Consider the following 23723-nt stretch of genomic DNA (forward strand, 5'->3'; position numbering starts at 1 on the left):
GATGGAAGAAGGCTTCAGTAATGAAAGCTTCTATATGTTCTTGGAGAGGCAGAATTAGATGGAACACAGCAAAAAGACGGTGCCAAGGTTTCAGAATCACAGCGGCAAAGGTGGCAGATGCTAGGATTAAGATACATATTCTGCATTCTAGCTTGGAGCTTCTCATGAAGTATTGATCCTTCAGTGAATAACACACCAGATGAAGAATTTGCACTTCTTCGGCAAGTGTGAATCCCATCATCTGTCAAAAATATTGGAGGTGGGGGGATCACTGAGATTAGAGACAGGTTGTGATATCCCGCCGAATCAGATGGGAAAATTTCTAATTAATTTAAGTATAATTAAATTTTCAAAATTATCATCCAAATGATATCTTAAAAATATATTTAAAATTTTCAATATGGAGTTAAACAACGTTAAATCTGTATTTAGAGTCAATATTGATACGATTTAAGAGAAAAAATATATTATAGAGCTAGGGTTTTTTTTTTCATATTTTTGGTTTAAATTTTTTTTGTTCCAATAGAATTATACACACACATAAATACTTGAAAGTAGCAGTTAAATTAGCAAAATTTGAATAGGAAGTAACCATTACAATCCTTGCAAATGGATGGATGAAATTGAAAGTTGAAGTGAAAAAATAAAAAGTTACAAATTAAGAGATAAAAATTGATTTTTTCTTTTTATTTTATTTACTGCAAAAATAAGAAAGGATTATATTTAAGTAAATAAGAGACTTATAGTTGCCTGTATAGTCTTTTTCTTTATGGCTAAATTATTTAAAGTTAGTTTGATCAATTATAAATTTGTCTCATTTACTCTTTTGACTTTTAAAATTGATTCAAATATGTCATTAAATAATTTTAAGTTAAAATAAATTATGAAAATCGACGCGTCGTTCAGTGAGCTATTAATGGAGAAGTGGTCGAAGTGGCATTTTCAAAAAAATGGAATGGCAAATATGACAGGTATTGATAATAACTATAGAATCATACTGCAAACCACACGACCCACATTACAAATTTTCTAGTGGTTGTCAAATTTGCTGTTAATTTTTTAAAAGTTATACCTACCACAAGTCATTTAAAACTTAGTAGCAACGTCAATAATTCAGTTACCATGATCATTTATTTTAAGGATAAAATTATTCACGGACATATTTGAATCTAAATTTTATAATTAGGGGTAGAAGTAAGACTTTTAAACGATGAAGGTAGAGTTAATATTAAACCCAAACATCATAGGCATTTTGAATAATTAATTTAGCGTTTATTTATTATAGCAGGAATATTTTAATATTTTACACTTATTTTTTAAACGTGAATGAGAGGCACGAGGCAGATATTGTATAATTCTTTTATTTAATATAAAAAGAATATTTTAATATTTAATATATATATATATATATATATATATATATATATATAATTATTTTGAAGGTTCTAAATATTAAAAAAAAGGCTGGATATGGAAGAGACAGAAATAATGTGATTTGATGGTTTTACTCCATTAAATTTATGGGAGATTAATTTAAAAAATATATTTTAATAATTTTGTGGTTCATGTTCATTAGTGGGAATTTTATGAACAAAATATTTGAATATGCAGCGTTGGAAAATATTGCAAAACTCCTAACGTGATCTAGATTAACAATCCAATATACAATATACAATAATGAACAAAGAAAAAAAAATCCAATCCAATATATTAGAGGATCTATTAATTTATTTATGATACATTTAATAAGTGAATTAATTTTTGACACAGTAAAATTAATCTCACAATAAAATACTAGAAGTTAGTGGTCAAAATCTTTATTCAGCAGTTAAGATATCTTGTGTTTTTTTTCGTCAAAGTTAGAATATTCAATCTCTCATCTCTATTTCTACTTTAAAAAATCACGCTATAACCTCTTTTTCATCAATAATTAATTTAAAAAATATATATATATTTTTGGTTTCTAAAGTTTGAAATAGATGTCTATTTGATATCTGAAATTTCAAAATAAACACTTTCGATCCTTGAAGTTTGAAATAAGTGTCCATATTAAAAAAAAAAGAAAAAAAAAGAAATAGATGTCCATTTAGTCGTTAGAGTTTTAAAATGAACATTCTTGGTCCTAAAATTTTTTATTTTAAGAAATAGTTCTAAATGTTCCCTCATAGCTACTTTACTTAGTTGACTAACCTTAAAATGATGTGGCGGTTAAATAACTTATTTGGTAAAAATATATTAATTTAACATTATATTTGTAGGCTTTATTTTTCTCCTTTCTTCCACTCTCCGCCGGTCGTTTCTATCCTAATCCTTGTGAGCTAGGACCTAATAATCCTTGTGAGCTAAGGCCGATTAGGTAGGAGGAAGATGCAGAGGAGAGGAAGTGGAAGAGGGGAGGGTGTAAAATTTTCTACATTGAGCTTGGAAAGTGGGATTTTGAAGATTTCGTGGTCATAGGAGAAAGTTGAATTAAACCATAGAAGAGATTAGAGAACTAGAGAGATAGGATGATAATATTTATATAATGGGGTTAAAAGGATGAATAAACCACAACTCAATTTAAAAGTTTAAGCGGATGAGTTGGATAAATTTAATTCATATATTGGATATCTAATATAAGGCAATGAAGGTGATTGAAAAAAAAAATATCATTATGCCAACAATCAGAAGGGAGGGAGGAGCGTCGAAGAGGGGTCCTCCATCTCTTTGGAACGAAGGAGAGAGGGGGAGCCTCCTCTTTTCTGGCGAGGGCGATTGGAATGATTTCGACGAGGATTATGGCAGGCAACGGGCGATGGGTGAGGATAGGAATGACTAGCGGCAACGACGAGTGTTGGCCGGAGATGAGGGAGAAAGAGAGAGGAAGAGAGGAAGAAAATAAAAGCCACAAATATAACATTAAATTAATATATTTTTGTCGAATAAGTAATTTAACTATCACGTCATTTTAAGGTTAGTCAACTAATGATAATGATTAATGAGGGACAATTTAGAACTATTTCTTAAAGTTTAAGGATTGAAAATATCAATTTTGGAACTTCAGAGATCGAATAGACACGTATTTCAAATTTCAAAGATCAAAAGTGTTCATTTTTAAATTTTAGGGATCAAATAAACACTTATTTTAAATTTGAAGGACAAAAATGTATTTTTACCTTAAATTTAAATCCAATCAAATATAGAAGAGACAGTATTAGTATTAATTTATTTTTAATATATTTTAATAAACAAATTATATTAGTATTGTTTTAACATAATAAAATTATTCTCACAACAAAGCACGTAGAAGTTCATGGTGTGGAGTCAACTTTTCTTATTTATTTTATTTTATTTTTTTTATCCATGCCTATTTTGTCTTGTCCTTCAGATTTTAGATCAATTGTTAACAATGTCGTTTCTTTTTTGTAGAAATTGAATTCTTTGATAACTTTACGATTACGTAGTTAAAAATATCGAATAATTTTTAATTAAAAAAGTTATTTTTATCAAAATCTCACGCCTTTAACACCCCATTTAAAAGGAAAAATAATAATAATAATATTTTTATAAATACATATTTCATTATTTTATGCCCTTTCGTATAGTTTTCCTTTTCTTTTTTCTCTCCAACTTTTCTCCCTCAAATTTTCGCACTCTAAGAATTTCTCACTCTATCTAAATTTTCATCTCTTAATAACCTTTTTTCTTCTCTTTCCATTCCAATATTTCTCTCTTACCTTTTTTCCTCTTTCCGAGTTTAAAATTTTCCGAAACTTCTTTCTATAAAATTTTTCTTTTGAATTTATCTTTCCCTAATTTATATCTTCCTATTAACTTCTCTTTCATTTTCTCTATAATATATATATCTCAAACTTTTCTATTTCTAAAATTTCTCTCTAATTTTTTTTTCACTTTTTTTTTCTCTTTATAATGTATCCTTATTTTACTAACATATACACTTGCTCTATAACTTTATTCCTTTTTTAAAAATTATCAATTTAAAATTTTCTAGTTTTTCTCCTAACTTTTCTCTCGCTAACATTATTTTTTCTATGATTTTTTCTTTGTTTTCTCTCACTAATATTCTCTCTCTAATATTTCTAACTTTTTTCCTCCAGATTTTTTTCTCTATCTCTATAAAATTACTATTTCTACTTTTTCCTCTAAAATCCCTCTCTCTAAAATTTTCCCACCAATACATTATTTTCTCTCTAGCATATTTTTTAATTTTTCTTATTTAAAAAATAGAAAAGAAAAAATGTTTGCCAAACATGTTTAGTTTTCTTTTTCTAAAAGATTGGAAATATATATATATATATATATATATATATAAACATGTATGATATTTGTTTTATAAAACTAAAAAAAAAAAAAAAGAAAGAAAGAAAGAAAGAAAGGGAATCTAAAAATTGAAAAACCAAAAATAGTTATAAAGTTCTATTTTACTTCTAACTTGTCATAAGAAACCATTTTTCTGTTTACCATCAATTTTTGATAAATCATTTAAATGAGAATCTAAATGTGACAAGTATGTTGTTCACGTACATGATTGAAAAAGTGATTAAATGAACATGTATTTGAAGTCATATGTAACAAATCAAGTTGCTAGAACTTTTAGCTAATATACATAAAAATTGGAAAGTTTAAATATTGAAATATGACTTCCCTCGCAAGAAGAGGTTTTCTAGTGTGCTAGAAATTAAATTATGTTAGAAGGATGTTATATTGTTATGTTCGGTGTTATAAAGAGGATTTGCTTTTTTTTTATCTGTTTTTTTTAAGCTTTCTTTTGTTAAGATATAATCTACCTTTTTGAACTTTCCTAAATTTTAAAATGTTTTTTATAGTTTTATCTAGTTCATTTTTATACGTGTGCCCAAGGGGGTTCCCAACTCGACAAAGTAAAACGAGATTCGATAAAAGAGGGCATATTTTACATGATCGATTTTATTTTGTTCACTTCCCGACTTTGACTATCTATATCTGCAATATTGTGTTAGATCATTAGTCAATAATATTTATTAATAAATTTATCAAAGTCATTATTTAGTTAGCGATTCTATCATAAAACAAAAAATTAAATAAAATCATAATTCAAAATTAAGGGAGGTAATATTAAACTCTAATTTGTGGAATTAAACACGCACACTAACATTATCGCTACGTTGAGAGAATACATTTACAGTGAACAACATTTATGTGCATGGGCCACCACCATTAAAAAAAACAGGAAAAGAAAATTCTTTTTTCTTTTGCATTTCTATCTTTTATTTGTAAAAAAATTTAAGAGTTGTCTTAATTAGTTGTCAGCAGCCAACTGCTGTCCAGATAAGCATATGATTTATTATTAATATATTTTAAAAAAATTCTTCGATCACATGCTTGGGGTGATGCAGGGCCTATATATACAGACGCAAGAGACACTCGGAAAGCACACACAAGTAGCCTTGTATCAGCGCCCAAATTTGAACTCCCAAAAAGATGGTTGTTCCGGCCATTGCAGTTGTTACGGTGATACCCAAAACGGGTGAAAAAATTCCTGAAGGACACGTCATCACTTTGAAGTTCGCTAGCAACGATCTGAATAGTAAGTCCCTACCACACGCCCCCTTCCATCGCTACCTAGGCTTGACAATTTATATATAAATTACAAACATTCTCTTTTTGTTATGTTCTAGAATGATTAAGATCCATCTCATAAATTTGATGTTCTAACTACACTACACAGACGAAAATGAAAAGCCGATGATCGAAGGCAGGGCTGAAGTGCAGGGCAGGAGAAGCAAGTCGGAGTCCCACATGTATGTGGCCAAAATTGAAGTTGAGGATAATTTTGGGGAGATTGGTGCTGTGATTGTTGAAATCCCTGAGAATTTGGATGAGAAGTACATCGAGACTGTATCTCTTAGCTTCTCACCATCTCGCTCAACTATCTTCAGCTGCAACTCATGGGTTCAACCCAAAAATCTTATTCCTGACCCAAGAATCTTCTTTTCCACTAAGGTTAATTTTTTACATTTAATTAATACCCTACCATCAACTTAACTTTTCCTTTAATTATGAGTGTGATTTATATCGGGAGTGTAGCAGTCATATTTGCCTGCACGCACACCACCGGGGCTGGTGAAACTGAGGAACGAAGACCTCGAGAATCTGAGAGGCAAGAGAGGCGAAAAAGATGGAGAAGAAGAAGAAGATATGAACGAGCGTCATGCGTTTGAGAGGATTTACAACTACGACGTGTACAACGACCTCGGAAATACTGATGAGGACATGGAGCTGAAAAGGCCTGTTCTGGGTGGTCCAGGCCGTCCTTACCCTCGGCGTTGTAGAACTGGTCGGCCTCCATCTGCACGAGGTACATAGTAGTATATGTGTATATTCAAAACGGTTAATTTAAACAGTAGTGTTACTGTTAACCACAATAATAATGAATGATATTGGTAGATCCACAGTCAGAGAAAAGGAGTAGTGCGCCGTTCTATGTTCCACGCGACGAAGCATTCTCAGAGGTAAAGGAGGCATTGTTCACCAAGAAACCGGTGACACCGACGCCTACATTATTGGGAACCAAATCATTTGACAACTTCGCTCAGATTGACTTAATGTTCGGAGATGGCATCAAACCCCCAAACCCACCCCCACCCCCACCCCAACCCCAACCCCAACCCCAACCCTCAGGAAAATCCTCAGTCTTTGGACTTGTTGAAGGCATTGATTACTTGCCGCCAGTTTCCTACGAGAATCCTTATGCTTCTGATGATCATAACGACGACGAGAAGAAAAAACCGTCTGATGATTATGACGACAAAGACCCTAAGTCTGATGATAAGGAAAAGGAAAAGAAAATACAGCCGCCAGCTGTCATAAAATTCGAACCACCGGAATGCATGAAAAGTGAGTAGACTACTAGCACAATATAATTCAATTCAATTGCACAGTGTCCCGATTATTATGCGTTTAATTTAACTTGTAAGTACGCAGGAGACAAGTTCATTTGGCTGAGTGATAGTGAATTTGCAAGACACACACTTGCCGGTCTCAATCCTTACGGTATTCAGCGGGTCATGGTGAGTGAATTAATATATCAGTAACGTCTTAATCAATGCCTCAGCCTTTTAATTTGTTCTAAAAATTATATATTTTACCCCATTCAGAGTTGGCCGCTGACGAGTCAGCTAGACGAGAATGTCTATGGACCTAAACAATCAATATTGGACTCCAACCTGATTAACAAATTAATCGGAATTACTGGCATGACGGCTGAAACGGTAATTATACGGATGATGTTAACAATCTCTTATAATATCTTTGTTTTTTTACAACTGTTTTGGAATAATTTTTTCTATTTAAAAAAAAAAAAAAGAACTTGAATTCTTCATCAAATTTAAAAAACAAAATCACAGTTTCTAAAAATTATTTTTTTAGCTTTCAAATTTTGTCTTAGATTATAAAAACATTTTCAAAAATTAGATAACAAAACAATGAAGCACATAGGCATAAGTAGTACCTGTAAGTTTATGCCTCCTTTGATAATAAATTTGTTTATAGTTTTTTTGCTAATTTTAAAAATCATTCTTTATATACCTTTTTTATTGTCAACATTTGGCTATCATGAAAATGTTTTTACAAAACTGATAATTTTCAAAAATAAATAATAAAAAACAAAGTAATTAAAAAAAGGGACTAGGGAGTCTTAATTTTGAAAAACAGAAATAAAAAATAGAATGGATGTTAATAACATCTAATTAAATTCCCTTGATGTTTCCGATCTGTAATTTTTGTGCAGGCAGTAAGAGACAAGAAATTGTACATACTGGATTACCATGATACTTTAATGCAATTTGTAAAGAAAGTTAGAAGCGTTAAGGGCACGACGCTGTATGGATCAAGGACATTGTTCTTCCTAAACTCAGATGATAACACTTTGAGGCCGCTGGCTATTGAGCTGAGTCGGCCCCCCATGAATGGGAAGAAGCAGTGGAAGCAAGGCTTCTCACCTAGCACCACAGATGCAACACAAAACTGGCTATGGAGGCTGGCCAAATCCCATGTTCTTGCCCACGATTCTTGTTTTCACGAACTTATTGTTCACTGGTACATATATAATATAATATATAATATGCGGTTCATTTCATTATTTTCTTTTCTAACCCAGGTAGGATTTTGTTTGCAACCTCGGCTCAAGAAATTTTGGGTTTTGGGTGCAGGCTTAGAACTCACTGTGCTGTAGAGCCGTATATAATTGCTACGAACAGACAATTAAGTACAATGCATCCAATATATAGGCTATTGCATCCTCATTTTCGGTTCACCATACGTATCAACTCAAACGCTCGAGAAATCCTCGTGAATGGTGGAGGGATCATTGAGAGCACATTTTCAACTGCAAAATATTCGATGGAACTTAGTTCCTTGGTGTACGAGAAGGATTGGAAATTTGAGTTGCAGGCACTGCCCGAGGACCTAATTCACAGGTAATTATGTATTAGATAAATTTGAAATCCCTTCTTCTTCTTACTTGATTAATTAATTAATTAGATACAATATTGATTATGATTAAAAGGGGAATGGCGGAACGTGAGGGGAATGGTGTTAAGTTAAACATCCAAGACTACCCTTTCGCAAACGATGGTCTGTTGTTATGGGATGCCCTCAAAGAATGGGTTTCGCAATATGTGAGGCACTATTATCCAGGTGATCAGGCAGGCGATGTTCTGGTGCAGAATGATAAAGAGATCCAAAAGTGGTGGACAGAGATCAAAGAAAAGGGGCATCCGGACAAAAAGGGAGAAGGTATGTGGCCGAATCTTACAACCCGGGAGGAGCTCATTAACATAGTGACGACGATTGCATGGGTGGCATGTGGGCACCACTCGGCCGTCAACTTCGGGCAATACGCCCATGCAGCCTACTTCCCGGGCCGACCCAGCATTGCAAGAACCAACATGCCCACCGAGGACTCCGACCAACATCCGGAAGACTTTTTGGCCAAACCTGAAACTGCGCTGCTCCAATCCTTTCCTTCGGTGGCCCAGGCTGCCAGAGTGGCGACAGCCATGTGGATACTGTCGGTTCATTCTAGGGACGAGGAGTATTTGGGGGAGAAGATGGAGCCAAGCTGGCGTGACGACCCCGCCATAGCCAAAGCCTTCGACGAGTTTAAGACGAGGTTGGAGAAACTGGAAAGCACCATTGACGAGAGGAATGGAGATAGTAAACTCAAGAATAGGCGTGGAGCCGGGCGTGTGCCGTATGAGGCTTTCAAACCATCTTCAAATCAAGGGGTCACAGGAAAGGGAGTTCCTTACAGCATTTCCACTTGAAATCAAATCAAATCACCTACTACGCGTCTTTGCTCGCTATACCTCGTCTGCTCTTTCCTAATTTTCTTAAGCAATTGCCAGTTACACAATAAGATGGTGTCATTTTTTATGATATCATATTTGTGTCAGTGTTGGCCGAGGTAAGGGTCTCGCGCCCATGCCTATATCTATGCGTGATGTTCGTTTCGTGTCTTACCTCGTCTTGGTCTCCACTCTCGGGAGAGTGGTTTTTTAATTAAATAAATCTTCTCGCTTTGTTTGGCTTGGCTTAATATTTACTTTTGAATGAATTATTTTCTTATTTCGGAAGGCTACTTGCAAAACTAACAAAATGGCCCAATTAATAGTAAATACAGCTGCCCCAATTGAAATAATTGCACATTCAAACTCTATCTCTGTATTTATTGGTGATTTGAAATCATATTTAAGTTAAAGATAAATCTTATGATTACATAGTTACTAGTCAGCAGTAATAATAACATCGGTGTTGATATTCTTAAGATTGAGATATACACTACACATTTTGATCTCTCTCCCACTAATTTTGTACATTTACGGTTATTAATTCACTATCAGAGTTTTAATAATTGGTCATACTTATTGGTAGAAAATACTTAGCTTCTTATTGGTGACTTGGACGAGCGTGCCCCGTTGAAATTAACTAAATAAAAAAATAAAATATATTGTATGTACTTTGCCATAAAATATATTGTATATACTTCGCCATAAAAGAAGCTTTAAGCCTGTTGGCTTTGGAGCACCTCTTGAAATCTTGATGACCCCACGATCCGGTTGTAACTTCTTCTGAACTCTAATTTTGTTTGGTTTATTCTTTTAATTAATATCATGTCTAATAACTTATTATAATTTAGTTTCAATATTACTTGTCTGATCATGTTTATAATACAATAGTACATGTAAAACTAATTTGGAAAAGTTTAATTTTTTACCTCTATCCATTTTTTAGCATAAACTTTCAATTTCAATGCTAATGTAACCGCAGTTCAACTGGTTAAAACATATCTCCGATTAAAAAGTCGTGAGTTCAAATTTCTTCTCCAACTTAGATAAGTGTTTCAATTTTTACCCTCTTTTAATTTCCACTAATTTACCAATTAATTTGAAAAAAAAATGTAAAAAATACCCAATAAAAACCACTAATTTAATAAAAACAAAGCTTCCCCCAAATTAAGTTTGATTAATTAATAAAATCAACCATTAAATAATTATGCTAAAACTTACCAATAACAAAAAAACTAACTCTACTCTTATTTTTGTACGAATCCTTTTTATTTCATACCAAATATATGTTTTATAATTCATTTAACACGAAATACTTTTTTCCAATGATTTTTCTAATGAAAATCTATCAAATGATAAAAATTGCAATGCTTTTAAAATTTTATTGAAGATTGCAACACTTATCCAAGTTTAATATAAAATTTGGTGAGACTGAAAGTTTAAGGTAAAAATTGATATATATATATATGGCAAAGTTCAATGTTAGGTTAAAAAAAATTTCGTTTACATGAATTTGTGTCATTGACATAAAAGTATCTCCCATTGTCAATGAGGACTAATGTTGCTCTCACCACCATTAAATAATTAATAAATAAGAGAGAGAAATACAAAAATTTTATTTTTTAAAAAAGGACTAATCAATGGTCAATTTTTAAGAGAATATTTGATCATCACATGTGAGAAGTCGGGTATTTATTTTCTATCCTTTATTGAGATTTGAGACTTGGGAGAGGGAGTGATGTGTGGTTCTTCTTCCCAATAATTTCGCTCTTCCTTTGTTTTTTTTTTCTTTTTAATTTTTTTGAGTGGCTATAAGCTAAGGATATGGGCCATAATGATGAATAGAGAATTGCAAATGACAACCTACCAACTAGGGAAGAGAGGGGCGAACCAACTAATTATTAATAACCAAGAAAGAGAAATTATAAAAAGTTGAAAAAATATTCTCATGTCGTGAAGTATGGAATTACTTGCAAATGGGTACATTGAACCTCAAATTAGTTATTCACACGCAAGAAACGTTTAAAAATGATTTTAGAAAAGAGCGATTTTAACAAATATATATATATATATATATATATGAATGTAGTTTTTATATAATTATTTTTACATTTGGTTATATACTAATTTTCATATAATTAAAAGTGATTTTGAATGATATTTAAAGTTTATAGAGAGAGTTTGACAAAAATTTTAAAGAGAAAAAAGTCAGGGGAACAAAAATGGTAAGAATAAACAAATTTTTTAGAGTGAGAAAAAATTTAGAGGGAGAACAATTAGAAAAAAAGAAACGTTGACTAAAAGTTAGAGAGGTTAAAGAATTTTAGACATAAAAAATTGGGGAGAACAAATTATATTAAAGATAAATAAGTTAGAGACAGAAATTTGAAAATGAAAAATATAAAATTTCTCCAAATTTATGGTAAAAAAGAAGTGAAACATAAAGATAAGTTTGAAGTTTAAACAATAACCATTTTAAAAATTAATTTTCTATTAATTTTTTTGTTTTCTTACCTAAAAACATTTGGAGAATTACCAATCAAAGACCCATAATTATTTAAAGTTATTTTAAATTTTTTTTCAAAATTACTAAGTATCATTGTCAAATATATCTATCTTAAAATAAAAATAATTTTAAAATTAATGAGATTATTTTTTGCCAAGTCAAAATCACTAAAAAAAATAAATAATAATAATAATAAAAGTTCTCTTTCACTAACAAAACGTGGAGTATTCATCATAAAAAAAGAATAATAATAACAACACAGACAAACAAACCCTGGAACATTTGGTTTCAAACGAGACCCACTTACCTATAAAAACTTTTGTGGTCAGCATTTGGGCAAACAAAAATCTACATTTTATTATTTTAAAATATAAGATTAGATTGAATTTTTTTTTTTCCAAAATTCGATTATAGACTTTTCAGGACTCAAGCATGAAATTTTGGGGCAAAAAATCAATTTACTATCCTAAAGTTGATATATATATCAATTTTTATCCTAGACTTTCAATTTTACCAAATTGATTTTTACACTTAAATAAGTGTTGCAATTTTTCTTTTTAAATAGGCTTTTATTTAAGAATCTTTTTAAAAAGAACTTTCAATATATACATCAGTCAATAATTAGTTAATGGTTCTAAAACATGAAGTCAGTTTATTACTAAATATAAAATAGATTTTGGGTTGGGATGGTTTTGGACAAAGTTGACATATAGGTTTCACAAAATCTTAAAACTTACATCAAATCTGATTTTTGTTATTAGATTGAATGATTTAACCCAACAAAAACAGCTACCAAACCATAAAAATTCAGCGATTTTTGTTTTGTTTTACGCGATTGAACTAAATAATAAGTATGGTTCCAACCAACCAAACCAACTTGATTTGCCCATTTTTTCAAATTCATTTGTCACCCCTAATGTTTAATTGTAATTCAAAAACAAAATTATCCATATATGAATGAATAATTTTAATTTAATTTATTTACTTATTTATTATTAAAAGTATAATTGATGAATTTTCTTATTGATTTAATACGTTTCATAAAAAAGTTAATGAATTACAGAAGAGATAATGAACTACTGTAGTAAATTTGAAAAGTAAATATATAAAATATTGTAACAAGTATCATAAACCATGTTTGTAACAAACATTGTAAATAACAGTTTTTCTTTTTTCAATCAGAGACCTAAATCAAATTATTTGTTTCTAAGTTATTTAACAGCTTTATTTATTTATGTGGCCTAATCATACGTGCTACAAAGAGTAGCACAATTCAATTTGTAGCCGCAAAAACAGTTTTCACTTATAGTAAGATTTTATTATTTGTTTTTTTTTTTTTTTTAATGAAAAACGAAGCTTTTAAGATACTGCCACTTAGGCTACAGTAGGAGACACAGTAGTCTATGTGAGGTTTTTCAATCAAAGGGGAAAATCGTGTGGAACCAGAATTTGTTGCAAAATTCCAAGAAGCAAGTTTTGCAAGGGAGGGAGGTGGCCAAGTCAAAGCAATAAGAGAGTTATTTATTTATTTATTTTTAACGGGAGAATCTAACTCACAATTCTTAGTTAGAAATATATGTCAATTAGGATTGAGTAATGCTCCATTTTGACCATCAGAGAGTAAATTGATCTCAAAGACCGATGCGATTTCATCACCAAAAGAAAGTAATTTCACCATTTATGAGCTTAATTGCAATATGAGAGTCGGATTCAACAATAAAATCGTTGCAACCAATTGATCGAAAACAAACTTGAGCCTTTCGAGTCGGATTCTGTTAAGGTCAACGATACATCAAGTACTCCTCGTATCTTCACAATGGTATGATATTGTCCGCTTTGGACATAATCCTCACGTCTTGCTTTTAATTTCACCCAAAAATGTCTCATACCAATGGAAATAATTGTCCTCTCTTATGTATCATGGATCAATCCCTTTTCTAGTCAATATGGACTTTGGTTGCATCCACCTTATAAACCGAACAGAATCATTCAAGATTCGGATTTTTTTGTTGATGAATGCATAGATACCTTCTTTCTTCCTTATGTTTTGTAATACTTGTCATCTGCTGGTTCTCCACGATAAAAATATTTTGAATTGAACAATCATATAATTGCCATTACCAAAAAAATATGAAAAAGAAAAAGTGCACTATCATTTTTTTTCTTGACAAGTGAAAACAAATGCACGGTGGTGAATCTTAGACTAAGATATTCACATGTTTTATACATGTTTACAAAACCCAACATGAAATCAATATCTTTTACTTTTGCAAAGAAAAAAAATCATTTGAGGTGAAATTCATATCCATCCCATCAAATTTAAAGATAAACAAATTTAATATTTTCTCTAGATATTACATACTCATCCTATTTCATGTTTGTAACGAGTGATACAGAAATCAAATATTTGATAGGTGCCATGTTGAATTTGCATATGGAATTTTCATGGTATGCTATTGTGTGCTACTATCATAAAATAATATTTTAAATATTAATTTTTTGTACGAGTATAAATATAACTATTTTTTACCAATGCAAGCATAGTTTAGAGATAATTGACATATATCTGTAATCAAGAGGTCCTGAGTTCAATCAACCATCTCCACATGTTGTACTAAAAATATTATAAAAACATTATTGTTTTTTCTTTCCTTGAATTGTGTGTTCCCCGGAGTATTCTTTATCAATAAGTACTAAGAGTAGGACCATCCCATTTGTAGGGTGTATTTTCTTTATAAATAAAGGAGCATTCGTCACTAATAATAACCTTATCACAGTTGAAACTTAACATTTCGTTTTCCTTTCTACGTGTAGCCCTCTAACGAAATAAAAAACAAAAAATAAAAATAAAAATAAAGTTTGTTTTTAGGTATTTTAGATTCCTATAAAACAATGGTGGGAGTTCAAAATGTCAGTCTTCTACCATTCAAACGATCCATTAGAATGTTTGGCACATAGTGTTTTTTTTTTCTTTGGATTTGTTAAACCTGTGTATGGAAAAATGTGCTTGATTGGTAGATTTATAATTTGTAATAAATAATAATAATATATTATTTATTTGTGAATTGTTTAATAATAATAAAATTTATATATGAAATTATATCAAAACGTTATTTTCCTTTTTTTTTATAGCAAACCATTATTTTTCCTGTACTAAAAACGAAAACGTTATTTTCCTATGAAATTAGAATTAAATGAGCTTTTCTTGCTAATTAATCTAATGAAAATATTCTGGATTAGGTTGTTGAGAAGTAAAGGAACAGAACTTTTAAGAAACAGTGGAGGAGATTCTTGATTTTGAATCAATATTGTTTGGGGAAGGGAATACCCTGGACACGTGGAGGACCCCCATTGGTGCTCCAAGATGGCTCATGAGTCATCCCAGCTTGGATAGCCGAGATGGCTGCCACCAACGCCGATGAAAGCTAAGTATGAGGGCCGAGGTGAACCTGGCCCAGGTCTGACCTACCGGGGAGCTCGGTAGGGGCCGATGTGAGCAACTGTCTGCGGCGTGATTATCGGACGTAACCGTCGGTCCCGAGATCACCGGGTGTAACCGACAGTCCCGAGATTACCGAATGTAACCGTCGCGAGATTAGCGGGACCACCACCCATAAGTAGAGGATCTCACTCCCCGATCAGGTACGAGGATTTCTGGCTTCGAACTAAACTTGGAATCCGACCTATACTGACTTGATCGTCGGAGTGCTCACCTTTTTGTGCAGGTCCGCCCAAGTGTTCAGGTCGGTCCGGAGGCCGAGTTCGAGCTACAATCAGGAACACACTGCTGTGCAAATCCTTGCATAAACATTTGGCGCCGTCTGTGGGGAACGACTGACAATCTAAGTCATCCCAATTCCTTTAAACCAACACGCGAGCGAACATGGTTCAACCAGCGAATTCAACCAATACGACAGATCGGAGGACTCTAGCTGCCAGCGATGCCCACCAAATGTGAGCAGAAAGACGATTCACTGAACGATGGCGACTTGGGAGAATCGCCTTTCACCTCGGACGTTTTGGAAGCACCAATCCCTCCGAAGTTCAAAGCTCCTACCGTGAAGCCTTATGACGGGACGAAGGACCCCAAGGACTATGTTGAAGTCTTTGAAGGCCTCATGGACTTCCAAGCGGCATCAGACGCAATCAAATGTCGCGCCTTTCAGATCGCGCTTACTGGCAGCGCGCGATTGTGGTACCGGAGACTGCCAGCCAGGTCGATCTCGACCTACTCTCAGCTGAGAAGGGAGTTCCTCGCCCAGTTCTCTTCTCGGCACTATGACAAAAAGACAGCGACCCATCTCGCCGCCATCAGGCAGAAGGAGGGGGAGACGCTGCGGGAGTATGTCACTAGATTCCAGGAGGAGCAGTTGAAGGTTGCACACTGCTCCGATGACTCGGCCATGTGCTATTTCCTCACCGGTCTAGCCGACGAAGCCCTCACGGTGAAACTTGGAGAGGAGGCCCCGGCCACCTTCGCCGAGGTGCTCCAGAAGGCGAAGAAAGTCATCGATGGACAGGAGCTCCTCCGAACCAAAACCGGCCGACCTGAACGAAAGATCGGCCGAGGCAGAAGTGGAAAAGATGAAAGGGCAGATCCCAAGTCCAAGGACAAAGGATCCTTCTCCAGCGGCCGAGCTGAGTATCGAAGGGCGGAGAATGGACCTACCAGGAGCCGACATTACGAGCGCTTCACCCCAACCACGATTCCAATTTCCGAGATCCTAACGAACATCGAGGATTCAAGAATGGAAAAACTACTCAAGCGTCCGGAGAAACTTCGGGGAGGCCCGGAGAGGCGCAGCAAGGACAAGTATTGCCGCTTCCATCGGGAGCACGGCCACAACACGTCGGACTGCTGGGAATTGAAGCGCCAAATTGAAGATCTAATTCAAGACGGCTACTTCAAGAAGTTTGTGGGAAAGCCCGGGACCAGCTCAGCAGAGAAAAAGGAAGAGCGAAAGCGTTCAAGGACGCCACCTCGGCGCACCGACCGACCTGCGGTCATCAATACCATTTTTGGAGGGCCAAGCGGGGGTCAATCCGGACATAAAAGAAAGGAGTTAGCCCGTGCAGCCAGACGCGAGGTGTGCATCATCAGGGAGCAGGGGCCGACCTGCCCAATCACCTTCGACGGTGCAGACTTGGAAGAGGTCCACCTGCCCCACAATGATGCCCTTGTGATTGCTCCCTTGATTGATCATGTGGTGGTTAGGAGAGTGCTGGTAGACGGGGGCGCATCCGCTAACATCCTGTCCTTACCGACCTACCTGGCCTTGGGCTGGACGAGGTCGCAATTGAAGAGAAGCCCGACGCCGCTGGTTGGGTTCTCTGGAGAATCGGTCATCCCAGAGGGTTGCATCGACTTGCCGATCACGCTGGGGCAGGACCAAACTCGGATCACTCAAATGGCCGAGTTCGTGGTAGTTGACGGTAGGTCGGCCTATAACGCCATCTTTGGGAGACCCATCATCCACTCATTTCAGGCCATTCCTTCAACACTTCATCAAGTTTTGAAGTATCCCACCCCCAATGGCGTGGGCACGGTCCGAGGAGAACAGACCGCTTCGAGGGAGTGTTATGCCGCCGCACTCAAAGGCTCATCGGTCTGCGCCCTCGAAACTCTCAGGGATGGGACGCTCGAGGTCGAGGCCGACCTGCCGAGGAAGGAGTTTGCCGCACCCACTGAGGAGCTCGAGCTTGTTCCTCTGCTTAGTCCTGAGAAGTAGGTAAGCATAGGAACCAAGCTGGGGGCCACCGACAGAGAGGAGCTAATCCACTTCCTCAGATCCAACTCGGACGTCTTTGCGTGGTCCCATGAGGACATGCCTGGCATTGACCCGCGAATTATGACGCATCGCCTCAGCATAGATCCATCATTCCGACCTGTGAAACAAAAGAGAAGACCTATAAACGAGGAGAGGAGTGATGTAATTGTTGAGGAAGTTAACAAACTTTTGAAAGCTGAATACATAAGAGAAATTTCGTATCCCGAGTGGCTCTCCAATGTTGTATTAGTTAAAAAATCTAACGGCAAGTGGAGAATGTGCGTAGATTTTACGAACTTAAATAAGGCATGTCCGAAATATTGCTTCCCACTGCCGAGGATTGATCAGCTCGTGGATGCCACGGCCGGGCACGAACTGCTCACCTTCATGGACGCCTACTCTGGGTACAACCAAATCAAGATGCATGTCCCAGATGAAGGTCATACCGCTTTCATAACAGACCAAGGTCTGTACTGCTACAAGGTCATGCCCTTCGGGTTAAAGAACGCAGGAGCGACCTACCAGAGAATGGTGAACAAAATGTTCGCCAGGCAGATCGGCCGGAATATGGAAGTGTATGTGGACGACATGCTTGTCAAGAGCAAGCAGTCTAAGTCGCATCTCTCCAACCTAGCCGAAGCCTTCGAGGTTTTGAGGGCATATCAAATGAAGCTCAACCCTGCTAAGTGTGCCTTTGGAGTCTCCTCGGGAAAATTCCTTGGCTTCATGGTAAACAACCGGGGAATCGAGGCCAACCCCGAAAAGATTAAAGCCGTGATCGAGATGGAGGCACCTAAAACGCTGAAGCAGCTTCAGTGCCTCAATGGCAGGATTGCGGCCGTGAACCGGTTTGTTTCAAGGTCGACAAATAAGTGTCTCCCTTTCTTCAAGGTCTTACGAAAGAAAGGGCCGTTTGAATGGACAGCGGAGTGCGAGCAAGCGTTTCAGCAATTGAAGAGCTACCTCTGTTCGGCACCCTTGCTTGCCAAGCCCATGCCGGGGGACAAGCTCCAATTGTACCTAGCAGTGTCTGACAGTGCCGTCAGCTCGGCCCTAATCAGGCAAGAGGAAGCGCGGCAAAACCCGGTCTACTACACAAGCAAGGCTATGACCGAAGCCGAGACTAGATACCCTCAGATGGAGAAGTTGGCTCTCGCTTTGGTCACCTCGGCCCGACGACTTAGACCAAACTTCCAAGCCCATACGGTGGTGGTGCTCACTAACTTGCCCCTTAAAAGTATCTTCCACAAGCCGGAAGCTTCCGGACGCCTAATGAAGTGGCCAATAGAGTTAAGTGAGTACGACATCCAGTTCGCACCCAGAACTGCGTTGAAAGGACAAGCAGCGGCAGATTTCATAGCCAAGCTCACACCACCTTCCAAGCTGAGCGAGTCCGACCTACCTTGGACAGTCTATGTCGACGGATCCTCCAATGAGAAGGGGTGCGGAGCCGGGGTCCTCTTGCTCGGACCAGGGGGTGAGCGATTTGAGTATGCCTTGCGGTTCAGCTTCCGGACTTCTAACAACGAGGCTGAGTATGAAGCATTTATTGTCGGCCTGCGAATCGCTCGAACATTGGGGGCCTCTTGTGTTAAGGTCTTCAGTGACTCCCAGCTGGTTGTGAGCCAGATCAAGGACGAATACCAAGCCAAAGACACCCGAATGGAGAAGTATTTGGGTAAGGTCAGATCATACCTCGCCCAGTTTCGAACTTACGAGGTAAGCCGGATTCCGCGAGCAGAAAATTCTAATGCTGACGCCTTGGCCAAGTTAGCATCGGCGTATGAGACCGACCTCGCCAGGTCGGTCCCCGTCGAGATCCTAGATAATCCCTCGATCTTAGAACCAGATCTGATGGAGATCGGCGCTCCAGAATCCTCATGGATGGACCCGATCACGGACTTCATTAGGGGTAACTCACCACAAGATCCCAAGCAGCGCAGAAAGTTGGCAAGGCGGGCAGCTCGATTCGTGGTCCGAAATGGTGCATTGTACCGACGTGGCTTTTCCCTGCCTCTATTGAAATGCCTAACCCCTGAAGAGGGCCTGTACGTCCTCAGAGAGATCCACGAAGGAGTGTGCGGCAATCACTCAGGCGCCCGGTCGCTGTCAGCCAAAGTGATCCGGCAAGGATACTATTGGCCGACCCTCAGCCAGGACGCCAAGCAGTTCGTTAGAACTTGCGACAATTGCCAACGCTACGGAACCATAATCCGCAAACCTCCCGAGCTGCTCACCCCTATCTCGGCCCCATGGCCATTCGCGTAGTGGGGGTAGATATCATTGGTCCTTTCCCTTTGGGCAAGGGCCAGACCAAGTTCGCTGTGGTTGCTGTGGATTACTTCACCAAGTGGTCCGAGGCCGAGGCGCTCTCCCACATAACGGAATCCAGGGTCACGTCCTTCGTATGGACGAATATCATATGTCGCTTTGGTATACCGCAGGCCATAGTGACAGACAATGGGAAGCAGTTTGACAACGCCAAGTTCAAAGACTTTTGCAGCAAACTTGGCATAAGTCATCTCAGCTCGTCCCCCGCACACCCGCAAGCAAATGGGCAGGTGGAGGCAGTCAACAAGATCATCAAGCGAGGCATCAAACTTAGACTGGACTCCAAGAAAGGCAGGTGGGCCGAGGAGCTACCAGAGGTTCTGTGGTCGTACCGGACCACCCAACGTGAGTCGACGGGTGAGACCCCGTTCTCCCTGGCCTTCGGCTCCGAAGCTGTAGTCCCGGTTGAGATCGGCATGCCATCTGACAGAGTAGAGCATTACGACCCTACGACGAATGAGGATGAGCTGCTCCTCAACCTCGACTTGTTGGAAGAAAGGAGAGCAATGGCCCAGCTACGCCTAGCGGAATATCAGGGCAGAATGGCCAGACATTACAATGCCCGCGTTCGACCTCGGGCCTTTCAGGTCGGACATCTGGTCTTAAGGAGGGTCCAAGCGCATGTGGGTGCCCTTGATCCGGCCTGGGAGGGCCCGTTTGAGATTAAGGGCATAATCCGACCTGGGACGTACATATTGGCCGATCTGAAAGGAGACGTCCTCGCGCACCCGTGGAACGCGGAGCACCTGAAGCGTTATTATCCTTGAAATGACAAAAGGATTTTCAATGCATCTGTAAAGACTGTTCCAAAAGAATTATGATCGGAATAAATGTGATGATTTAATTTCATGCTTCCGAGCTCGACCAGAAATTAAATGGGGGCCACGGACTCCCACGCGATCGCATTCCAGCAGTTGGTTCAAATTCAATCCTTCGAAGCCTAAGGGTACGAGGTGCGATGCCAAAACCACTGACGAACTTAAAATTCAAACCTTCAAGGCAAAGGGGCGATGTGAAAAGTTCAAAATGATCAAGCCTCCGAACTTGGGGGTACGAGGAACGATATGAAGAACAGCTACGGACTTAGGATTTTAGCCTTTTTACCTTTTTAAGTTAAGGGTGAAATGTTAAAAATCCAGAGTTGGTGCAATGTATTGAACATTAAGAGATTCGAACTCAAACTTTCAAATTATGTTAATTAAAGGCGCGACCTCAAAAGTAAGAGGTGCGAGGTGACATTAGCTGCAGTTCAAAGGAAAGACAAAGAAAAGAGGTTGCTAACAACAAAGTAGAAGCAAATGGGAGTCTCTTTATTGAATGAAGAACAGAGCCAAGGCTTATAGACCTTGCAGCTCTGCCCTGACACTTACAAAACAAAAGAAAAGGGAGGAAGAACAGCGAAAAGCCTCGTGAAGGGCGGTCGCCTAAGAGCCTGCTGGGGGAGCGCCCTCTTGAGTGGAGCCGACCTGGTCCTCTTCGGGATCGGAGTAGTCAGAGTCCAGATCCCTGACATACTGATCCACCAACGCTTGGGGGCCAGGGGTGCCGCCAGGCCCAGACGCCCACTTCTCGGCATACCTCATTTTCAGACCGCTGAGATCGATCTGAAGGTCGGGCATGTCGGAAGCAATGCCCTTCATGAGGAACTTGAAGCCCGCGTCAGAAAAGTCTTTGGCAAATCCATCGAAGTCAGGATGTTGCCTAAACGCTTCCTCCAGTAGGACTCCATTGCTGAGGCGCTCCTTCGCCGTCTCCAGCTCGGCAGTCGCATGCTCCAGCTCCTTATCCTTCGCTTCAAGCGCCTGGAGCATGTCGTCCTTCTCCTTCAGGAGCTAGAACTTCTCCCTCTCCAGGCCCCTGGTAATAGCGTGGGCAGCTCGAAGTTGGGCCTGGCGCCTGTCCTCCTCCTTCTTCAACAGCTCGGCCTGGGACTCCACCTCGGCCTTCAAAGTCTCCACCTCAGAATGAGCCTTCAGCAGCTTATCCTTCATGGTGGAGGAAGCAGCCTCCAAGGCAGCGGAGAACTCCTCTTTCTCCCTCGCTGCCAGAACTTCCCTCGCATCCAGCTCGGCCTTGACAGCCAGAGCCGATTGAATGGAAGCAACAAACGCCTGCGAAATGGTAGAAGGAAAAAGTTAGATCGAACTACCTGTTGGGCGAAATCAAGCAATAATGGGGCACTAGTCTTACCTCGGCGGCGTAGTCGATGGTCCTCTGCAGAACGGACCCAGGGGCGCTCACAAATTTGGACGCCCTCCTTAGGCAGCGGTCCAAACTTGCAGCCGAGATGCGGGACACCTGGTCCCTCACCCCGGAACTTGACGGCTCAATTCTGAACCGTGCCGTCACGTCGGACGTCCCGCCCATCCTGGCCGCAGGATCGTCCACCCGATCTGCGAAACTTGCAGGCAAGACCCCGCAAGCTCCGACCTCCGAGGGGGAGATCGCCTTCTTTTTCTTCCTTCTTCGCTTCGGAGGGGCTTCCTCCCTCGCTTCCTCGCCCAAAGGCGGGGCGTCCGCCGCCTCGGTCTGGGCGTCCACCCCCCTCGGTCTGATCCCTGGGGTGCTTCTCCCTCGAGGGACCCCCAGAAGACTCCAGCTCGATCACCGGGGCTGGATCTTCCGAGGCAGGCCCTACCACGACAGGTGTGGCAGGTTTCGAACTCTGGGCGGCCTCAAGAGCATGGGCTCGGCCTTTAGACTTGCGCTTCACGCCGCTTGCAAATCCGCAAACCATGGCTGCGAGATAAAAACAAGGGTCAACACAAGGTTAGAGGAAAAAGGGGGAAGGCAAGCTCGGCATACCAAGTTCAGAGTTCGGCCTTGAGGATTCAATGGGACGAACTGCAGGGTTGTAATCTAGCAGCCCGGACTCAAGCAGCAGTTCGTCAGTCACCAGGGTTCCGACCTTCCTACCCTTCGGAAAGCGCTCCTTGTAGTATTTCAGAGTATCGAAGGAGGCCTGCGTAAGCTCGGGGACTGGCCAGATTGAAACTGCACGAAGACAAAATCCAAGTTAGACCTGAATGACAGAAGAAAATTACGAAAAGTAAGAACTACTCCGTACCTAGGTTCCCAAACCTAGTAGGGACGTCAAAGAAGGAACGACCTGACTCGTCCTTTGCGAGCCATTCCCCGGAAGCGTAGAACCACTTCCTCACCCATCCCTTGATGGAGGTCGACCCCTTAACTATACCGTCTGCGCCTTTCCTTGTGCACATATAGAACCGACCAGGCTTTTTAGCTATCCTTTTCGCCTCGAAGCACGCGAGGAGCTGGTCTACGTCCAACAGCTCGGCCTCCTCACTATCCCGAGCTCGTAGCCAAAAGAGGATGGCCAAAGCAAAAATGACACCCCACCCATTAGGGGCCACTTGAGCCGGAGCCAACCCAGTCCGAAAGAGAAACTCTTGGACAAAAGGGTGAAGGGGAAGTCTGAGGCCGTACTCAAACATTTTGAAGTAGAGAGTGACCCATCCCTCTGGAGGATTGTCAGCTCTCTCCCCCTCCTCCGGAAGCCTGAGGAGGATGTTCTCAGGGATAGCGAACCCCCTACGGAGGGATCCGAGGTAGTGCTCAGGTATCCTAGAAGGGTATTCCAAACCCTGACCTGAAGTGGAGGCGTCACTATCCTCCCCGTCATCGGAGAATCTAAAGTTTTCTATCTCCTCGAGCTCGGACTCTAACCTACGAGCTAGATCGGACCCTAGGTTGCTGCTAATAGAGGACGACATGGCAATTACGTTCGAAAGAGAGAGGGAAGAGACCGACCTACCAGGGGTTCGAGCTGCC

The 23723-nt window shown here is 39.2% G+C and overlaps 1 protein-coding gene across 2 annotated transcripts; it reads left to right on the forward strand.

Annotated features, from left to right (window-relative positions):
* Positions 1-5426: 5426 nt before the first annotated feature.
* LOC111021225 (linoleate 13S-lipoxygenase 2-1, chloroplastic-like) lies at positions 5427-9577 on the forward strand. 2 transcript variants are annotated; one of them, XM_022298097.2, is made up of 9 exons: positions 5427-5566; positions 5708-5982; positions 6067-6337; positions 6427-6876; positions 6964-7049; positions 7137-7250; positions 7769-8076; positions 8190-8456; positions 8546-9577. In XM_022298097.2, the coding sequence occupies exons 1-9, from the start codon at positions 5461-5463 to the stop codon at positions 9303-9305; spliced, it is 2637 nt and encodes an 878-aa protein (XP_022153789.2). In that variant the 5' UTR covers positions 5427-5460; the 3' UTR covers positions 9306-9577. The 2 variants fall into 2 exon arrangements, with proteins under 2 accessions (XP_022153789.2, XP_087977346.1); XM_088121220.1 differs by having other exon boundaries at positions 6070-6337.
* The last annotated feature ends 14146 nt before the right edge of the window (positions 9578-23723 follow it).

Source organism: Momordica charantia (genome assembly GCF_013281855.1).
Source record: "Momordica charantia cultivar OHB3-1 chromosome 2 unlocalized genomic scaffold, Mcharantia_2.0 BLBB01000002.1, whole genome shotgun sequence".
In the NCBI taxonomy this organism is placed as follows: domain Eukaryota; kingdom Viridiplantae; phylum Streptophyta; class Magnoliopsida; order Cucurbitales; family Cucurbitaceae; genus Momordica; species Momordica charantia.

Bases quoted from the DNA above. Each gene is read 5' to 3' on its own strand.
- LOC111021225 (XM_022298097.2), top strand. From the start codon at position 5,461: ATGGTTGTTCCGGCCATTGCAGTTGTTACGGTGATACCCAAAACGGGT. The intron at 5,567-5,707 runs GTAAGTCCCTAC...TACACTACACAG, and splicing joins CGCTAGCAACGATCTGAATA to ACGAAAATGAAAAGCCGATG. The intron at 5,983-6,066 runs GTTAATTTTTTA...TCGGGAGTGTAG, and splicing joins GAATCTTCTTTTCCACTAAG to CAGTCATATTTGCCTGCACG.